Source organism: Macaca fascicularis, chromosome 14 (assembly GCF_037993035.2).
Source record: "Macaca fascicularis isolate 582-1 chromosome 14, T2T-MFA8v1.1".
NCBI classification, from domain to species: Eukaryota; Metazoa; Chordata; class Mammalia; order Primates; family Cercopithecidae; genus Macaca; species Macaca fascicularis.
Window position 1 is genome coordinate 6884487 of NC_088388.1, and position 20418 is coordinate 6904904.

A 20418-nucleotide genomic window follows, 5' to 3' on the forward strand; every position below is an offset into this window, starting at 1 on the left:
GAGAGGCCAACACGCACCCAGGGCCATCCAGGTCACAGGCAGGTTGGGATGGGGGCCTGAGCCTCAAAAGATCTCACGAAGTGCTCGGCCCTCGCCTCTTTCTGGACAGTCAGCCCACTCCAGCCCAACCCAGCTCACTTCAGCCCCAGTGTAGCTTCTCATGGAAACCCTGTCCCCAGACACCAAGGCCAGGAGACCATGGGATCCGAGGCTGGAGGGGGAGGGCAGCACCAGGAGACCACCTTCCTCAGGTACCCAGCTACCTGGCTTGTACCCACTTCATCTCCCCCTTAAGACTGGGGGCTCCTGGGGCGCCCTAGCCCTGGCCAACGAGAGACACTTCCTTGGTGAAAGAGCTCATCGTAATTTCTCTAACAGGGACACTGAAGCCTCAGAGATGGCAGGTGGAGGGGCTAGCATTTGAACCCTGATTCTTTGCCTCCCAACAGCCACCCAAGTACCAGGAAATGCCAGGTGATGACCCGGCTCTCCCAGTGGACCAGCTCGGCAGACTCGGAGAGAGATAAATAAAGGCCTTTATATACACAGAAGCATGACGTAGCAGGGGCAGGAGGGCTGGCAGCTGCAGCGGTGGGCTTGGCAGGTATAACGCAGGGCCGAGTGCTCCTGTCAATGGGAGAAGATCCCCCGGAACCGGGCTTTGTCCTCTTCGTCCTTCTGCCGGATCCGTGCCTCCAGGGCCCGCAGCTCTCGGCTCACAACGGGTGCCAGGGCTGGGTCCAGCTCCAGCACTTTGGCAAAGTCAGCCTGGGCCTCCTGGGCATTCCACACAGCCGCGTGGGCCTTGCCCCGCTTGAAGTAGGCCTTGACGTTGTCTGCAGGGGATGCCAGTGGGCAGTGGGCATGCAAGGGCATGAGGGGGGATCCTGGCCAGCTGCCTGCCCTCATGTCTCCTGGCACCATAGGCCCACAGGGGAGAGAGCCCTCCCTGACCTGAGGATGCCACCCTGCCCCACCCCCAATACACTATTCATGCTTCATTGGCACAAGGGGACCCACGGCCCTGCCGAGTAGGGGCATTTAGTCAGGCCCCCGTGGGAGCTCAGAATGGAGGGTATGAAAGACTAGGTCTTGAGCCCCAGCAGTGACAGGAGAAAGGCCACACTCTGACCACTCGCAGCCCCCAGCAGCCCAGTGCCCAGTGCTCACCGTCGTACTTGTTGAGGATGGAAGAGCAGTGGTCCAGCACCTCGTAGTACTCCTCAGCCACCAGCTTGCACTGGCAGTAGTTGAGCAGCAGTGGCGTGATCTGCTGGTCCAGCTGGATCCATTCAGGGGACCCAGGCTGTTCCTGGAAGCACAGGGGCAGGGAGCGGGGAGAAGCTGTAGACCTGGGCACCCTGGCTTCACACCCCCCTCCATCCTCCCCCTCAGCCTCCGGGCAGCACCTTCATCTGCAGGTTCTTGAGGCAGGCAATGGCATCGTAGTACTTGGCAGCAGCCTCCTTCACATGCCCCTCGCGGTACAACCGGTTGCCCTCCTGGTGGATAAGCGGCACTGCCTTTGCCTTCTCTTCATCCGTCATGGCCCATGGGTCCTGCTGGTATGTGCCAGGGCTCTCCACCTGCAGGGCACAGGGCATATCACAGCGGGGCCCGGGGACACCACAGCTGCTTCAGCAACACATCTGACCCACATCTGGGCTGGCTGCGCCCCCAGACATCACACACCAGCAGCAGAGCTGCTTGTCACTTAAAAAGCATTCAATAAACATCGATGTCACATCTCCTGTGTGCCCAGCACTGTGCCAAGTGCTAAGAATAGAACAGTGAACGAGACGGTGAAAAGCCCTGCCCTCCCTCGCAGAGATCATGCTCCATGGCAGATTTCCTAAATGGACAAGGAAACACATGAATTCCCAGGGACTTCAAGGCGTGGCAGAGGCTACAAAGGAAATGAGCTCCTCCAAGATAGAGAACGAGGAGGCTGGGTAGGCAGGGCCAGCTTCCTGGAGAAGGTGACATTTGAGACATGAAGGAGGAGAAAAGGAGACCCAGAGGACTGCCAAGGGTCCTGCACAGGTTTTCTTGTCCCTGTCCACTCCCCCAGCAGTCCACCCACGGATCCCATCACCCCTGGGCGGACAGGCCTGCACCACCCTGAGGCTGGGCGGTGGGGCCAGGCTCAGCGGCCCCTTACCTTCAGCATTTCCATGTGGAAGACGAGGGGCTGGGGGTTCTGCTGCAGGGCGTCCAGGTCACCGTGGCCCAGGGAGCTGTGTTCATGCATCTGTGCAACACCGCAGCAGTGCCGCTGACCCTCCAGGGGGTCCTTGCCCGCCGCGATGTTGCGGAGACTCTTGGCCACCAGCGGGTACAGGACCACGTGCTGCAGGAAGGCAAGGACGCTGGGGCTCTGTCACTGTGGGCTGGCGGATCACTGGGTCCACAAGACCCAGCCCCTTCCCCACCACCATCTGAGAACAAACACCAAGGCCCAGAGGACAACAAGGGGGCCCCTACTCCGTTAAAGTGCAGGAGGCTTTTAACTCAGGACTCCTCCAGTCACTCAGCCCTCTTTCCCAAGGAAGCCCCAGCTTCTGCCACGTTCTCTGGCCACCAAACAGAGCACCTACCCCCATCCTCAACCCCACCACAGACACATGCCTACCATCAACCCGTCTGCCCAGTAGGAATTCTAACCTCCTCTCCCTCCCGAGGATAAAGCCCACAAGCTGGACTATGCAAAGTGCTAGGGCCCCCACATTCTGTTCCCAGCAGCTCCTCCTCCTCCTGCCTCACTGAGGGCCTACCTCAGAGCCGGGCCCAAGGCAGCCACTTCAAAACCCTCAGGGAGGCCAGACGTGGTGGCTCACACCTATAATCCTAGCACTTTGGGAGACCAAGGTGGGCAGATCACCTGAGGTCAGGAGTTCAAGACCAGCCTGACCAACATGGTGAAACCCCATCTCTACTAAAATACAAAAATTAGCCAGGCATGGCCGGGCGTGGTGGCTCAAGCCTGTAATCCCAGCACTTTGGGAGGCTGAGATGGGCGGATCACGAGGTCAGGAGATCAAGACCATCCTGGCTAACACAATGAAACCCCGTCTCTACTAAAAAATACAAAAAACTAGCCGGGCGAGGTGGCGGGCGCCTGTAGTCCCAGCTACTCAGGAGGCTGAGGCAGGAGAATGGTGTGAACCTGGGAGGCGGAGCTTGCAGTGAGCTGAGATTTGGCCACTGCACTCCAGCCTGGTGGAAAGAGCGAGACTCTACAAGACTCCGTCTTAAAAAAAAAAGAAAAAAAAAAATTAGCCAGGCATGATGGTGGGCGCCTGTAATCCCAGCTACTTGGGAAGCTAAGGCAGAGAATCACTTGAACCCGGGAGATGGTGGTTGCAGTGAGCTGAGATTGCACCACTGCACCCCAGCCTGGGCAACAGAGTGAGACTTCGTCCAAAGGAAAAAAAAAAAAAAAAACCCACAGGGAGACAGGCATAGGAGACCTAGCCTCTAATCTCTTGCTTGGCAAAGCTGCTCGGCTGGTGAGAACCAGATTCCTCCCACCCAGGTCCTCCCCACTCCTCCCCACTCCTCCCACTGCCCTATTGTCTGGACAGGAGCTAACTGCCGGGTTGCCATCAGCGGGTATTTCCTGAGTCTTGGCTCTGGACTGGCTCACACTGGGCATCCCAAAGCTAGAAGTAAACAGGCCAGATCCCTGCTCTGCAATAGCCTAGGACAAGGCAGAAGAGCAAATCCTGGCCATGCAGGGCATGAGGGTTGGAGGACCCAAAGGTGGGAGTTGAGCCAACCACTAGCAGTCAAGGAGGGCTTCCTAGAGGTGGTGTCCCAGGAATAAGCTTTGAAGGAAGAGGGAAGATCTTGGCTAAGAAGGGGAATGGAAAGGAAAAGCAGGGAGGTTGAGTAAGAGGGGGAGACCGCAGGGGCCAGCCCCAAAAAGCTATGTAAGCAGCTATAGTTTATACAGTTTAAGTCCTCAATGTCCTAAGTAGGTTCTCGGAAACTGTAGGCGAAACAATACATAACGAAACCAATTTTTCTTCTCATCAATGTTTTAACAAAATTATGCTGAGAGAAATGATGGTGGCTGAGCACCTGGTGTATGTTTTTTCTCTTAGTCACAGTTTCCAAGAACGTATCAGTGACATAAAGTGAGGACTTACTGTGCTCTATCCTGACAGTGACCAGGAGCCATAGAGGTTTGAAACAAAGGGATGTACAGGTCGTTTGCATTTGAGAATGAGTCCCCTGGCCTCAGTCTGGCTAATAGGGGAAGGCGGAATGGAGGCCAGGACGCCATCAGCAGGCTGTTGGTCTGGAAAGAGTGGGTGGGCCAGGCATGGTGGCTCACGCCTATAATCCCAGCACTTTGGGAGGCCAAGGCGGGTGGATCACCTCAGGTCAGGAGTTCAAGACCAGCCTGGCCAACATGGTGAAACCCCGTATCTACTAAAAATACAAAAATTAGCTAGGCGTCATGGTGGGTGTTTGTAATCCCAGCTACTTGGGAGGCTGAGGCAGGAGAATTGCTTGAACCCAGGAGGCGGAGGGTGCAGTGTGCTGAGAGTGTACCACTGCACTCTGGCCTGGGCGACAGATCGAGACTCCGTCTCAAAAACAAGAAAGAAACAGTGGGTGGCAGTCTAGCAGAGGGTGGAGGGAGGAGGAGCCCTGGGGATAGGGAATAGGGCTTGGCTGGACAGCCACCGCAGACGGGTGCAGGACAGACACCTTGATGTCACAGAGGAACTGGGCAATCTCCCCTTCTCGCATGGTGCACACGATGGTCTCCCACACAGGCAGCTTGAACTTCTTGCCAATGATGAGCTCCATGGGCTTGCCACGCACCCGGCTGTCGTCCAGCACGGTGCCCTCGTTGTCACTGTGCAGCGTCCGGTAGTGGAACGTGGCCTGTGGGCCACATGCGAGGTCAGGCAAGGGCACAAACCCTCACCCTGACCCCCAAGGACAAGTCCAGTCCCCGGCCTGCAGACGGCACAAGGGACGGGGCTTCCCCAGGGACACCACCTGATGTTACACCTGGTTTTATCCTCCCATGCTGGTGAGAAAACTAAGTCACAAGGAGGGGAGGAATAGGCCCAAGCCACACGGCTAGTGGGTGGCTGAGTGGGAACAAGAGTCCAAGCAGTCTGACTCCAGTCATCTCTCAACACATATTTACTAAGCACCTACTATGTGCCCAAGCTCTGTGCTAGACACCAGAACATGGCAGTGAGCAAAACACAAAAAAGGCCCTGCCCCCCTGGAGCTCACAGGGCGCTTGTAGAGGGAGGCGATGGGCGTCAAACAAAACAATGTGTCATGGCAGGTGAAGCCACGTGCTTGGGAAACAGTAGGGCAAGGGGGTTAGGGCTGGATTACACAGAGTTGCGGGTGGGGGAGTAAGGAAGAAAGCAAGCCAAGTGGATCCTGGGATAGGAACTTTCCAGGCCGAAAGAACAGCAGGTGTAAAAAGCCTTGCAGTGTGACAATGTGATATTGAAAAAGGTGCTGGGAAGGGAAGAGCGTGGGCCTGTTAAATAATATGGAAGGGGAGAAGGGAAGTGCTGGGTAGAGGAGGGCATGGTCCCTGGGTAGGGCTCCACCCCCACGGACCTAGGTCAGAACAGGCATTTCCTGCCCAAATGTTGCATTTCCCAAGACCACCCTGGCCTGCCACACCCCTATCCTGTGCCTATAAAAACCCAAGACCCTAGCGGGCAGACACAGGCAGTCAGATGTTAGAGGAGCCCATCAGCAGAAGACAACACGAGCACCTGGTCATTGAGAGGCCATCAGGGGAGCAAGCAGCAGCAGATCACACCGACAGGCACCTGCACGCTGACAGGTCATCAACTGGCAGGAAGAGGCGGAGTTCGGCTGGGGCAGTCAGAGGAGAGCTGGGGCCACCAAGTGGCCCAACTCCAGGGGCAGACCATCTCGAAGGCAGGTGGATCACCTGAGGTCAGGAGTTCAAGACCAGCCTGGTCAACCTGGCAAAAACCCGTCTCTACTAAAAATACAAAAATTAGCTGGCCATGGTGGCAGGTGCCTGTAATCCCAGCCACTTGGGAGGCTGAGGCGTTAGAATCACCTGAACCTGGAAGGTGGAGGTTGCAGTGAACTGAGATCATGCCACTGCACTCCAGCTTGGGCAACAGAGCAAGACTCTGTCTCAAAAAGAAAAAAAAAAAGAAAAGGTGTTTGAAACCAACTTGGCCAACATGGTGAAAGCCTGTCTCTACTAAAAACATTAAAAAAATTTAGCCGGGCCTGATGTCGGGCAACTGTAATCTCAGCTACTTGGGAGGCTGAGGCAGGAGAATTGCTTGAACCTGGAAGGCAGAGGTTGCAGTGAGCCGAGATTGCGCCATTGCACTCCAGCCTGGGCAACAGGAGTGAAACTCTGTCTCGGAAAAACACTTTGCAATCATTCTCCAAGCCCACATGTGATCTAATTCTCCGATACATCAAGGCAAGAATCCCCAGGCTACAGAAAGCCCTCTGTCCTTGTGATAAGGAAGGGGGTCTAATTGAGCTGGTTAACATAAGCCGCCTATACACAAACTAAAAGAGCACCCTAGAACACACAGAATTGTAAACATTCACCCCGAGACACTGCCATGAGGTCGGAGCCCCACAGCCTGCCCATCTGTATGCTTCCCCAGAGGTTTGAGCAGCGGGGCACTGAAGAGGCGAGCCACTCCCCATCACACGTCCTGCGAGGGGGACAAGGGAACTTCCCCTTTCAAACGCATGATGTGTTCAACAGCAGCAAGGCCAGTGTGGAGGAGCAGAGTGAAGGAGGGGGCAGGGTACACTACGGGGTCAGCAGGGGAGCTCACCCAAGTCAGTAGGGGTGGACCTCACAGGGCCTGTAGGTTATGGTGAGGCCTCTGTTTTTTTACTCTGAGATGGGAGCCACTGAGTGGCTCCAAGCAGAAAAGGAATTGAATCTGGCATAGGTTCTGCTGCTGGGACGAGAACAGACCACAGAGGGACAAAAAAGGCAGGAGGAGAGTTAGTTTGCTGCAGTAACCCAGGCAGGAGATGAGGATGGCTTGGACCCAAGCACTGATGGCAGAAATGGTGAGAACTCAGATCCTGGTTGGATATTGAGGATGTGATGTGGGATGCGAGACTGGGAGGACCACAGAGACACTAAGGTTTTTGCCCTGAACAACGAGAAGGTTGTTGGTTCCCCTAACTGACACGGAGAAGCCTCAGGTGGAGCAGGTTAAGTTTGAGTGGCCAACCAGGCTTCCAGGTGGAGATGGTGAGTAGAGAGCTGTATGTCAGGTTTAAGAGACAAGTAATGACTGGAGAGCTGCATCTGGGAGTAATCTGGGCAGGGAGAGTTTTTAGAGATAACACTGGGGGTGGGTGCGGAGTAAAGAGGTTTGAATATTGAACACTCGACAGGATATGGTTAGACTGGCCCACGCTCTTAACTGCACCATGCTGCATCTCTGAAGTCAGTTTCCGCATCAGTAAAACGGAATCAACAACAGTACCTATCTCACAGTGTAGGAAATAAACGTGTGAAGCATGTAGCACAATGCTTGAATAGTGAGCATTCAATCAGTGCGGGGATTGGTTATTTAACACCACCTGTTCCTGATCTTGGGGTGCCATTGTTCACATCTCTCCTTCTGGTGTCTGTTCCATCCAGGATCTTCCTTGCCAGCCCCTTCTTTCACCACCAACACCCAGTACATGGGGGCATGAACCCACACCACACATCCTGTCTCCTCTTAGAGAAGATCTCTTTTCTTTTCTTTTCTTTTTTTTTTTTTTTTTTTTTGAGACGGAGTCTCGCTCTGCCGCCCAGGCTGGAGTGCAGTGGCCGGATCTCAGCTCACTGCAAGCTCCGCCTCCCGGGTTCACGCCATTCTCCTGCCTCAGCCTCCCGAGTAGCTGGGACTACAGGCGCCCGCCACCGCGCCCGGCTAGTTTTTTTGTATTTTTTTTTAGTAGAGACGGGGTTTCACCGTGTTAGCCAGGATGGTCTCGATCTCCTGACCTCGTGATCCGCCCGTCTCGGCCTCCCAAAGTGCTGGGATTACAGGCTTGAGCCACCGCGCCCGGCCTGAGAAGATCTCTTTTCATATAGCGGATCACTCCAGCCATGCAGCTCCCCTCTACTCTCAGAGCACTTATGCTGTACTGGGCTAGGATGCTTAGCTGCCCGATTCAGCACAGGGCTGGCCAGGCGGCATGTGCTCATTTGCTCAATGTCCATGTCCTGCCTGACTGCTCTGCTGGGCACAGGAGCTGCCCCTGGGAAGTTCCCTACTCTGCAGACAAGTAGCAACTGGAAAAGCACTCCAGGAGGAGGCAACTGCAGAAGCAGGGAAGCCTGGAGTTGTAGGTTGGGGGAGAAGGGGGCAGAGGGGCTGGATATGGGGGCCTGGTAAAAAGGAGACAAGTGGGAGGTTCTTTACTTCCCAGCCCTCATCTGTCCCAAACAAGCCACTAGTGCAGCAGGAAGACTGCCAAAGGGTCCCTGTCTGGGAGACCTGACCTCTGGGCCCTTTCTCCGGCTTTGCACATCCCAGGGCCTCGGGATGTTTAGAGTGGCAGTTGGTCTAAGTGTTTTCGGAAGGCCCTTCCATCTACAAAGGATCATAAGCCTTGAAATCCAGATGCCCTAGAACCACTCCCCGCCCTCGGTTTCCTCCAGCGTGGTGTCTGCCCAAGCACTGAGATCAACCCCCAACCCCAACCCGCTTGTGATGACTGACGGCTTCCCCCACCAATGCTGCTACAAGGCCGAGCCAGGGGGCGGGGCAGACAGGTCCGAATTCACCCCTACTTAAATTCAGCCCAATCAGCGTCGAGCTCTGCATGTGAGCGGTAGGGTCACTGGCCGCTGCCCTCTGGGCATGCGCAACCTCTCGCCTAAGGCCTCCTCCCGCCTCGCATGCGCACCACGCCGCAGAGGGGGAGCGGGGAGGGGTAGACACGAACCTTGGTCCCATCCTGAAAGTCGGGGAGCTCTCCTCGGCCTTCCTGTATCACACGTTTTTGGATCCCGTCCTCCCGGAGTCTTGCGATGATATCCGCCATCCTCCTTCCCCGCTGCTCCCTTTCGGCAACTTCCGGACTCGCTCGGTAGCTTCCGGACTTGCTTCGGCAACTCCTAGAACCTCGGCAGCTTCCAAGCTAGCGCCATTTTGGTTGAGGGCAGAAGCCAAAAGGGACCGAGCGTGGAAATGGTTGGTGATTGGTTCTCTGCGCTGCGACTGAGCGCGCGCGTATGCTCGGGGGCGGAGCCTGGGACTGTCTCGGGGCGGGACCTGAGCCTGTCAAGGAGGCGGGGCCGGGGTCCGCCCCCCGGGCGGGAAGAGGACGTCCCTAACAATTGTGTCACTATATTGATTGGGACTGCGGCCGTGCGGCACTGTGTTTGAAGTTGTGGATGTAATATAACAGCATTGCAGAGTTAGGAAAATGAAAAAAAAAAAAAAAAACACCCGTAAGCCACACCCTCAAAGCGTTATGATTTTTGTGTATTTTCTTCCGGCTTTTTTTCTTTCGCATATCTAGTATGATTGTCGGGACTCTTGCATCCTGGATCTCTCTCTTTCAAAAAATAAAAAGAGGAAGAGGGAAAGAAAGGTGGACAAGGAGACCAAGAGGGCCCATTGCGGTGTCGGAAATGAGTCATAGTAGTGCCCAATTAATATTAGAGAATAATAGATGGATGATAGAAATTAGGTGCTTTAGCGCCGGGCGCGGTGGCTCATGCCTGTAACCCCACCACTTTGGGAGGCCGAGGCTAGAGGATCGCCTGAGCCCGGGAGTTCGAGGCTGCAGTGGGCCGTGTTCGTGCCACTGCACTCCAGGCTAGCTGACAGAGCGAGATGCTGTCTCAAAACAAAACAAAAAAATAAATTCAACAAAAGAAAAGAAAAAAGAGAAGTGGGGTACTTTGGGGCTAAAACAACTTTTTTTTTTCTTTTTTTGAGACGGAGTAGAGCGAGATGCTGTCTCAACAAAACAAAAAATAAAATTAAACAAAAAAAAAGAGAAGTGAGGTACTTTGGGGCTAAAACAACTTTTTTTTTCTTTTTTTGAGACTGAGTCTCGCTCTGTCACCCACGCTGGAGTGCAGTGGCGCGATCTCAGCTCACTGCAACCTCTGCCTCCCGGGTTCAAGCAATTCCTTGCCTCAGCCTCCCGCATAGCTGGAACTACAGGCATGCTGCCACGCCCGGCTAATTTTTGTATTTTCAGTAGAGATGGGGTTTCAACATCTGGCGCAGGCTGGTCTTGAACTCCTAGACCTCGTGATCCACCCTCCTCGGCCTCCTGAAGTGCTGGGATTACAGGCCTGAGCCCCCGCGCCCAGCCCTAAAACAACGCTTCTGTGCGCCTTTAGAAACTGGCCGTGAATGACAGCAGTAAGCGTCTTCCCTTTTCTGAGGTTTAGCAAATCCAGTACAGGCGGGGCATGGGCTTTCTGCACTCCCTCCTCCAGTCATCACCATCATCGTCGCTGTAAAGGAGTATTGTCTTTCTAATGCGACCCAGGCGCTAAAGGCTTCACATGCATATTTATTTATGTATGTATTTACTTAGTTATTTTTTCTTTAGAGACAGGGTCTCACTTTGTCCCCCAGGCTGGAGTGCAGTGGTAAAATCACTGTTCACTGCAGCCTCCACCTCCTGGGTTCAAGAGACCCTCCTGCCTCAGCTTCCAGAGTAGCTGGGACCACAGGCCCGTGCCACCACACCCAGATAATTTTTTTAAAAATTTTTTTGTAGAGATGGAGTCACTATGATGCTGGTCTCAAAATCCTGGCCTCCAGCGACCCTCCCACCTCACCCTTCCAAACCAATAGGATTACAGGTGTGAGCCACAGTGCCCAGCCACTTCACATATTTGTACTGGTTAATTTCCCAAGAGGTCCTCTGACAGGACCTCTGTGGTGAAAGGGAAAAGTGTTTGTTTGTTTCTACCAACACAGAAACTTTACCGGTAAGTTCTACCAAATGTTGTTGTTTTAAGATGGAGTCTCACTCTGTCACCCAGGCTGGAGTGCAGTGGCACAATCTCAGCGCACTGCAACCTCCACCTCCCAGGTTCAAGCGATTCTCGTGCTTCAGCCTCCCGAGTAGCTGGACTACAGGGGTGCCACCACACCCAGCTAATTTTTGTATTTTTAGTAGAGACGGGGTTTCACCGTGTTGGCCAGGATGGTCTAGATCTCTTGACCTCATGATCCGCCCACCTAGGCCTCCCAAAGTGCTGGGATTACAGACGTGAGCCATCGCACCCGGCCAAGTTCTACCAAATGCTGAAGCAACAAGTAGTCTTATACAGACATGAGGCTAGTTTAATCTTCTTAAATAAAATAGGTAAGTACACCACAAGATAAGACAAAAATACATCTATTTTACTAATAGATATAGATATAAAACTTTTTTTTTTTGAGATAGAGTCTCGCTCTGTCGCCCAGGTTGCAGTGCAGTGGCACAATCTCAGCTCACTGCAACCTCCGCCCCCTGGGTTCGAGCAATTATCCTGCCTCAGCCTCCCTAGTAGCTGGGATTACAGGCATGCACCACCACGCCCAGCTAATTTTTGTATTTTTAGTAGAAACAGCGTTTTGCCATGGTAGCCAGGCTGGTCTCAAACTTGTGAGCTCAAGGAGATCCACCCACCTCGGCCTCCCAAAGTGTTGGGATTACAGGCGTGAGCCACCGCGCCCAGCTGATATGAAACATTCTAAATAAAATACTAGGCTAATTGAATTCACTAATGTCATGTAAAAATGCATCAATATGGGCCAGATGTGGTGGTGAATGCCTCTAATCCCAGCACTTTGGGAGGCCAAGGTGGGTGTATCTCCTGGATCTCCTTGAGCTCACAAGTTCAAGACCAGCCTGGACAACATAGCAAAATACCATCTTTACCAAAAATACAAAAATTAGATGGTGTGGTGGTGCACGCCTGTGGTCCCAGCTACTCAGGAGGCTGAGGCTGGAGGATCGCTTGAGCCCGGGAGATAGAGGTTGTAGTAAGCCAAGATCGCACCACTGCACTCCAGCCTGGGTGATGGAGTGAGACCCCATCTCAAAAAAAAAAAAAAAATCAATATGCTAAGTGAAATATCAGTCACATACAGGAAAATACTGTATTATTCCACTTATGTAAGGTATCTAGAGTAGTCAGATTCATAAAGACAGAAACCAGGGCCATGGCTCACACCTGTAATCCCAGCACTTTCGGAGGCCAAGGCAGGCGGATCACCTGAGGTTAGGAGTTTGAGACCAGCCTGGCCAACATGGAGAAACCCATCTCTACTAAAAATACAAAAATTAGCCAGGTATAGTGGCACGCGCCTGTAATCCCAGCTACTCAGGAGGCTGAGGCAGGAGAATAGCTTGAACCCAGGAGGCAGAGGTTGCAGTGAGCCAAGATCGTGCCACTGCACTCCAGTCTGGGTGACAGAGCGAGACTCCATCTCAAAAAAAAAAGACAGAAAGCAGAATGGTGGTTGCCAAGGGCTGGGGGAAGGGGGGTGGGAAATAGAGAGTTGTTCTTTGATGAGTGTAGAGTTTCCGTTTTGAAAGACGAAACTGTTCTGGAAATTGGTTGCATAACTGTGCATATACTTAACGCCACTGAGTATATACTTCAAAACTGTTGAGATGGTAAATTTTATGTTATGTTATGTGTATTTTGCCACAATTAAGAATAATTTTTTTCCGGCCTAGCACGGTGACTCACGCCTGTAATCCCAGCACTTTGGGAGGCAGAGGCGGGCGGATCACGAGGTGAAGAGATCAAGACCAGCCTGACCAACATGGTGAAACCCCATCTCTACTAAAAATATAAAAATTAGCCGGGAGTGGTGGCAGGCGCCTGCAATCCCAGCTACTCAGGGAGACTGAGGCAGGAGAATCGCTTGAACCGGGGAAGTGGAGGTTACGGTGAGCCAAGATCGCGCCACTGCACTCCAGGCTGATGACAGATCGAGGCTCTGTCTCAAAAAAAAAAAAAAAAAAAAAAAGCCTGGCACGGTGGCTCACGCCTGTAATCCCAGCACTTTGGGAGGCTGAGGCAGGCAGATCACAAGGTCAGGAGATACAGACCATCCTGGCTAACAGGGTGAAACCCCATCTCTACTAAAAATACAAAAAAAATTAGCCGGGCGTGGTGGCGGGCACCTGTAGTCCCAGCTACTCAGGAGGCTGAGGCAGGAGAATGGTGTGAACCCAGGAGGCGGAGCTTGCAGTGAGCTGAGATTGCACCATTGCACTCCAGCCTGGGGGACAGAGTGAGACTCCCAAAAAAAAATAAATAAATAAAAATAAGAAGAATAATTTTTTTTCCAAAAAAATGCATGAAGATCAAGTAGAGTTTATTCCAAGAATGTAAGAATGGTTCAACATTATAAACATCTATTACTGCAATTCACCATGTCGGTGAACTAAAGGAGAAAATGGTTATCTCAAAATATGCAGAAAAAGCATTTTATGAACTTCTGTGACGATTTATGATAAAAACTCACAGGAACAAAGAGTAATTGTCTCAGGCTGATAAAAGCTGCATACAATTAAGTATAATGGAATAAGTATCCACAGTTTCTTGAAGATCAGGAATAAGGCAATGATGCAATGATGCTTTCTATCAACGACGCTGCTCAGTAAGTGTTAGAAGTCCTGCCTAGAATCCCAGCACTTTGGTAGGCTGAGGCAGGAGGAGCGCTTGAGCCCAGGAGTAACAGCTTGGGCGAGATAGCAAGACCCTGTCTTTACAAAAAGAAAAAAAATAAAGAAAATTAGCTGCGCGTAGTGGCACATGCCTGTAGTCCCAGCTACTAAAGAGGCTGAGGCAGGAGGATCCCTTGAGCCTAGGAGGTCGAGGCTGCAGTGAGCTATGATCTCACCACTGCACTCCAGCCTGGGCAACAGAGCAAGACCCTATATCCAAAAAAATAAAAGAATTTTAATTTTTTTAAAAAAAGAAGTCCTGGCCAAAACAATAAGCCAAGAAAAAGAAATGAAAGTAAACTGTCATTGTTGGCAGATTATATGGGTATAGAAAATCCAACATAATCTATAGGCTACTTTAACAAATTAGAAGGCCAGGCATGGTGGCTCATGTCTATAATCCCAACACTTTTAGAGGCCAAGGCAGGAGGATTACTCGAGGCCAGGAGTTTGAGACCAGCCTGAGCAACACAGGGAGACCCCGTCTCTACAAATAAATTAAAAACTGTAGTTGGGCATGGTAGCACATGCCGTGATTTTAGCTACTTGGGAGGCAGGAGGATCCCTTGAGCCCCTGAGGCTGAGGTTGCAATGAGCCACGATCAGATCACTGCACTCCACCCTGGGAGACAGAGTGAGACTCTATCTCAAAAACAGAAACAAAACAAAAAACCCAGAGTTCAGCAATGTTACAGGGGGGAAAAAAAAAAAGCGGCCGGGCGCAGTGGCTCACACCTGTAATCCCAGCAGTTTAAGAGGCCGAGGCGGGCGGGTCACCTGAGGTCAGGGGTTCAAGACCAGCCTGGCCAACATGGTGAAACCCCCGTGTCTACTAAAAATACAAAAATTAGCCAGGCGTGGTGGCAGGTGCCTGTAATCCCAGCTACTTGGGAGGCTGAGACAGGAGAATCGCTTGAATCCAGGAGGCGAAGGTTGCAGTGAGCTAAATGCCACTGTACTCCAGCCTGGGCAACAAAGAGCGAAATTCCATCTCAAAAAAAAAAAAAAAAAAAAAAAAACGAAAAGTATAATAGAATATAAGGGACCAGGCGTGGTGGCTCACACCTGTAATCCCAGCACTTTGGGAGGCTGAGGCAGGCGGATCACTTGGGGTCAGGAGTTCAAGACCAGTTTGGCCAACATGGTGAAACCTCGTATCTACTAAAAATACAAAAATTAGCCAGGCATGGTGGCACATGCCTGTAATCCCAGCTACTCGGGAGGCTGAGGCAGGAGAATCGCTTGAACCTGGAAGGCGGAGGCTGCAGTGAGCCAAAATCACACCACTTCGCTTCAGCCTGGACAATAGAGTGAGACTCCATCTCAAAGAGAAAAAAAAAAAAAGAGACTAAAGTATCATTCACAGCATCAATAAAACCCATGAAGTAGGAAATATAAACACAACTCAGAACTTGTTGAACAAAATTTTTTTTTTTTTTGAGATGGAGTCTTGCTCTGTCGCCAGGCATAATCTCAGCTCACTGCAACCTCCGCCTCCAGGATTCAAGCGATTCTCCTGCCTCAGCTTCCCAAGTAGCTTGGACTACAGGCGCCCACCACCATGCCCAGCTAATTTTTTGTATTTTTAGTAGAGACAGGGTTTCACCATGTTGGCTAGGGTGGTCTCGAACTCCTGACCTCAGGTGATCCGCCTGCCCTGGCCTCCCAAAGTGCTGGGATTACAGGCATGAGCCACTGTGCCTGGCCTGAACAACAAAATTTTATAACAAAAAAGATCTCAATAACTGATGTGACATATCTTGTTAATAAACAGAACAACTTAACACAAAGATGTGATTTCTTCTGAAATTAATCTGTGAATTCAATGAAATCCGAATAGAAATTGGGAGGATTTTTTAAGAACTTGGAAAACATTTTTGTAACATTTCTATAAAGAATAAAGGTCCATGAAAAGCTAGGTCAAGTTTGAACAAGATGACCAAGGAGAAGGGGCTGGGTCCTCACATTAAACCACACCGAAAACCATAATGATGACAAGCGTAAGATACTGGTGAGAAATAGTGAAGTGGGCCAAAGAACCAAAAAGAGAGCTTAGAACAATATATATGTAGGCAGCTCTATAAGTGCTGTATGATAAAAATGGCACCACAGTCCAGAGGGAAAAAGAACTGGTTGTTTGGACCGGACAGGGGTACTGACTCACACCTAATCCCAGTACTTTGGGAGGCCGAGGCAGACAGATCACATGAGGTCAGGAGTGCAAGACCAGCCTGGCCAACATGCTGAAACCCCATCTGTACTAAAAATATAAAAATTAGCTGGGCTTGGTGGCGGGCACCTGTAATCCCAGCTACTCGAAAGACTGAGGCACGAGCCGGGCGCGGTGGCTCACGCCTGTAATCCCAGCACTTTGGGAGGCTGAGGCGGGCGGATCACGAGGTCAGGAGATGGAGATCACAGTGAAACCCCGTCTCTACTAAAAATACAAAAAATTAGCTGGGCGCAGTGGTGGGCGCCTGTAGTCCCAGCTACTAGGGAGGCTGAGCCAGGAGAATGGCGTGAACCCGGGAGGTGGAGCTTGCAGTGAGCCGAGATCGCGCCACTGCACTTCCGCCTGGGCGACAGAACTAGACTCCGTCTCAAAAAAAAAAAAAAAAGACTGAGGCACGAGAATTGATAGGACTTGAGAAGCAAAGGTTGTAATGAGCCGAGATTGCGCCACTGCACTCCAGCCTGGGCAACATAGCAAGACTCTATTAAAAAAAAAAAAAAAAAAAGGCCAGGCACGGTGGCTCAAGCCTGTAATCCCAGCACTTTGGGAGGCCGAGACAGGCAGATCACGAGGTCAGGAGATCGAGACCATCCTGGCTAACATGGTGAAACCCCGTCTCTACTAAAAAAAATACAAAAAACTAGCCGGGCGAGGTGGCGGGTGCCTGTAGTCCCAGCTACTCGGGAGGCTGAGGCAGGAGAATGGCATAAACCCGGGAGGCGGAGCTTGCAGTGAGCTGAGATCCGGCCACTGCACTCCAGCCTGGGCGACAGAGTGAGACTCCGTCTCAAAAAAAAAAAAAAAAAAAAAAAGAACTGGTTGTTTGGTAGGTAGCTCTGTGAAAACTCTACATTAAAATAAATCTAAATCCCTCTTTGCACCATATTCAAAGATGGAATCCATAGAGTTAAGAATCTTAAAATTGATTAGAGTAATACCTAACATTTCTCAAGTGCTCATATGTGCCAGGCACTGTGCTGTGCTCTTTACTGTGTATTAACTCATTTAATTAATTTATAATTAAGCAGATGCCTGCTATGAGGAAAGCATTATTGTTATCTCTGACAGATGAGGAAACTGAGACACAGAGAGGCAAGGCTGGGACTAGGGCCAAGGCATGTGAACAGAGTCGCGCAATGTCAAATTCCATCCTTATTTAAAATTTTGGGCCGGGCGCGGTGGCTCAAGCCTATAATCCCAGCACTTTGGGAGACCGAGACGGGCGGATCATGAGGTCAGGAGATCGAGACCATCCTGGCTAACATGGTGAAACCCGTCTCTACTAAAAAAATACAAAAAAAAAAAACTAGCCGGGCGAGGTGGCGGGCGCCTGTAGTCCCAGCTACTCGCGAGGCTGAGGCAGGAGAATGGCCTGAACCCAGGAGGCGGAGCTTGCAGTGAGCTGAGATCCGGCCACTGTACTCCAGCCTGGGAGGCAGAGCGAGACTCCGTCTCAAAAAAAAAAAAAAAAAAAAAAAAGAATTTTGAGGAGGCTGAGGCAGAAGAATTGCTTGAACCCGGGAGGCGGAGGTTGCAGTGAGCCGAGATCACGCCACCGTTCTCCAGCATGAGTGACAGCGCGAGACTCCATCTCAAAAAAAAAAAAAAAATTACAGGAGGTGGCTCACGCCTATAATCCCAGCACTTTGGGAGACCGAGGCAGACGAATCACCTGAGGTCAGGAGTTCAAGACCAGCCTAGCCAACATGGTGAAATCCCGTCTCTACCAAAATACAAAAATTAACCGGGTGGGATGGTGGGTGCCTGTAATCCCAGCTACTCAGGAGGCTGAGACGGGAGAATCACTTGGACTCCAGAGGCGGAGGTTGCCATGAGCCGAGATCGCGCCACTGCCCTCCAGCCTGGGTGGCTGAGTGAGACTCCATCTCAAAAAAAAAAAAAAAAAAAGAAGGAATCTTGCCCTGTTGTTCAGGCTGGAGTGCAATGGCACAATCTCGGCTCACTGTAACCTCCGCCTTCTGGTTCAAGCAATTCTCTGGCCTCAGCCTACCGAGTAGCTGGAACCACAGGCACCCGCCACCACGCCCTGCTAATTTTTTTGAGACTTTGTCTTAAAAAATAAAAAAAAAAAACTTGGAACAGAGGTGAATGTATAATAGCTGTTCTTGCCCCTCCAGAGGCCACAGTCTGTAACCCCATAAGACCCAAGAACACCAGAAGTAAGTGGCAATAGGATTAATTTTGGTGGGAATCAGGGCAGCAATAGGACTAGTGGCACCCTTGGGTGGCTCTGCTTACCACGAGTCAACCATGAAGAACTTGATTCAAACCCTAGAATCCTTAGCCACCCACACAGGTCAGGCCTTAAAGGGAATTCAAGAATTCAAGAATTTCTAGACTCTTTGGCAGGCAGATCACGAGGTCAGGAGACTGAGACCATCCTGGCTAACACGGTAAAACCCCGTCTCTACTAAAAATACAAAAAATTAGCTGGGCGAGGTGGCGGGCGCCTGTAGTCCCAGCTACTCGGGAGACTGAGGCAGGAGAATGGCATGAACCCGGGAGGCAGAGCTTGCAGTGAGCCGAGATCGTGCCACTGCACTCCAGCCTGGGCGACAGAGCGACACTACAAAAGTTTGATGTGCTGTCTAACACCACCAGCTCACCCTTGAATTTTTTCCCAGGTGAAGTCAAAAACTCTCTTGGGCTAAGCCCCAATTTTGGGGATCACCTGCCCCGCATCAGCCTTGCTGTGCTGAGGCTGATCTTGAATTCCTGGGCTCAAGTGATCCTCCTGCCTCAGCTTCCCACAGTGCTGGGATTACAGACATGAGCCACTGCACCCGGCCTGAGAAGGAGTGATTATTCTTTAACTAAGAGCATGTTAGGCCGGGCGTGGTGGCTCAAGCCTGTAATCCCAGCACTTTGGGAGGCCGAGACGGGTGGATCACGAGGTCAGGAGATCGAGACCATCCTGGCTAACACGGTGAAACCCCATCTCTACTAAAAAATACAAAAAACTAGCCGGGCGAGGTGGCGGGCGCCAGTAGTCCCAGCTACTCGGGAGGCTGAGGCAGGAGAATGGCGTGAACCCGGGAGGCGGAGCTTGCAGTGAGCCGAGATCTGGCCACTGCACTCCAGTCTGGGCGACAGAGCGAGACTCCGTCTCAAAAAAAAAAAAAAAAAAAAAAAAAAGAGCATGTTAGACAAGGAGACAAAGACAGACAGATAGGAAATATGTTCAAGGTCATAAACCAGCAAGGAATTAATGATTAGATATTAGATATGCAAATTAGTAGAAAAAAGGCTAGAAACCCAATAGCAAAAAGAAGGACAAAAGATATGAAGAGCCAGTTCACAGACGAGGGAATCCCAATGGCTGACAAGGGCACAAAGAGCGGCTCAAACTCTCCAGCCATCAGAGAACTCAGAGGAGCATGAGGTACCACTTTAAATTCATCAGATCAGCAAGCCATTAAAATGTTGGATGGTACCAAGTCCTGAGAGAACCGGAAGCCTCCAGGTCGAGTGTCAACTCTCACAGCCACTCAGGAGAGCATCTGTGGTACTTTGTGAAGTCATGAGTGCGTGTACTCTATCCTGGAAATCCCACTCCAAGGGGAATTCTCCCACAGTCCATAACGGGACAGCAGGAAGATGTTAACTGCAGGGATGCCTGTGATGGCGGGGTTGAGGCCAGTTTGAGTGTGCAACACTGTGGAGGTGAGGTGGATCATAAAGGTGCTAGACACTCAACATGGTATAACACGCATGTAGCTTGTAGAAACAACAAACAAGATGCATGTGGAAAACAGCATCGAGAGCGAAAATGTAAACGTGTAAATAACAGAATTGAATTTCCTGCATGACATCAGGCATGAAAATCACAAACACATCCACGTAGGAGACAGTGCCATGCATGGTACAGAGCCAGGCAGGCTTCAAGGACGCCGACTGAGCGTGCTGACATGGGGTCTGATGGATGGCAGGGGAGAGGAAGGAAGCTGGGAAGTGAAAGAGGGAAAGTGAATTAACATAACTCGAGGGGGCCCTTGTTCATAGTGTTGATGTGTAACAAACTGAGAAGTAGACTTGACTCAGCTCTGTATATGAGGCCATAAAATGAACCGTGGAGGCCGGGTGTGGTGGCTCATACCTATAATCCGACTCACGCCTGTAATCCTAGCTACACGGGAGGCTGAGGCAGGAGAATCACTTGAATCCAGGAGGCGGAGGTTGCAGCGAGCCGCGATCTTGCCACTGCACTCCAGCCCGGGTGATAGTGCGAGACTCTGTCTCAAAAGAAAAACAAAAAGTTAGGCAGGGCGCTGTGGCTCATGCCTGTAATTCCAGCCTCCTCGGGAGGCCGAGGCAGGAGAATCACTTGAACCTAGGAGTCGGAGGTTGCAGTGAGCTGAGATCGCGCCACTGCACTCCAGCTTGGGCAACAGAGCGAGACTCCGTCTCAAAAAAAATAATAATAATATTTTAACTCTTGACTAAGGTCCACA

The 20418-nt window shown here is 51.4% G+C and overlaps 1 protein-coding gene across 3 annotated transcripts; it reads right to left on the reverse strand.

Annotated features, from left to right (window-relative positions):
- Positions 1 to 518: 518 nt before the first annotated feature.
- Positions 519 to 9190, reverse strand: AIP (AHR interacting HSP90 co-chaperone). 3 transcript variants are annotated; one of them, XM_005577063.4, is made up of 6 exons: positions 8959 to 9190; positions 4720 to 4899; positions 2162 to 2350; positions 1410 to 1586; positions 1171 to 1312; positions 519 to 836 (listed from the first exon to the last, which is right to left on the reverse strand). In XM_005577063.4, exons 1-6 carry the CDS (start codon positions 9055 to 9057, stop codon positions 631 to 633), a joined length of 993 nt encoding a protein of 330 aa, XP_005577120.1. In that variant the 5' UTR covers positions 9058 to 9190; the 3' UTR covers positions 519 to 630. The 3 variants fall into 3 exon arrangements, with proteins under 3 accessions (XP_005577120.1, XP_073869161.1, XP_015289858.1); XM_074013060.1 differs by having other exon boundaries at positions 4720 to 5947; XM_015434372.4 differs by having other exon boundaries at positions 624 to 836; positions 1179 to 1312.
- Between the last annotated feature and the right edge of the window lie 11228 nt (positions 9191 to 20418).

What these genes read in the sequence shown, in the direction of transcription:
- AIP (XM_005577063.4), bottom strand. Translation starts at nt 9,057, where the DNA reads ATGGCGGATATCATCGCAAGACTCCGGGAGGACGGGATCCAAAAACGT. An exon ending in TCCACATGGAAATGCTGAAG is followed by an intron (nt 1,587 to 2,161) that starts GTAAGGGGCCGC and finishes TGTGCCCTGCAG; the next exon opens with GTGGAGAGCCCTGGCACATA. An exon ending in TCAAGAACCTGCAGATGAAG is followed by an intron (nt 1,313 to 1,409) that starts GTGCTGCCCGGA and finishes CTGTGCTTCCAG; the next exon opens with GAACAGCCTGGGTCCCCTGA.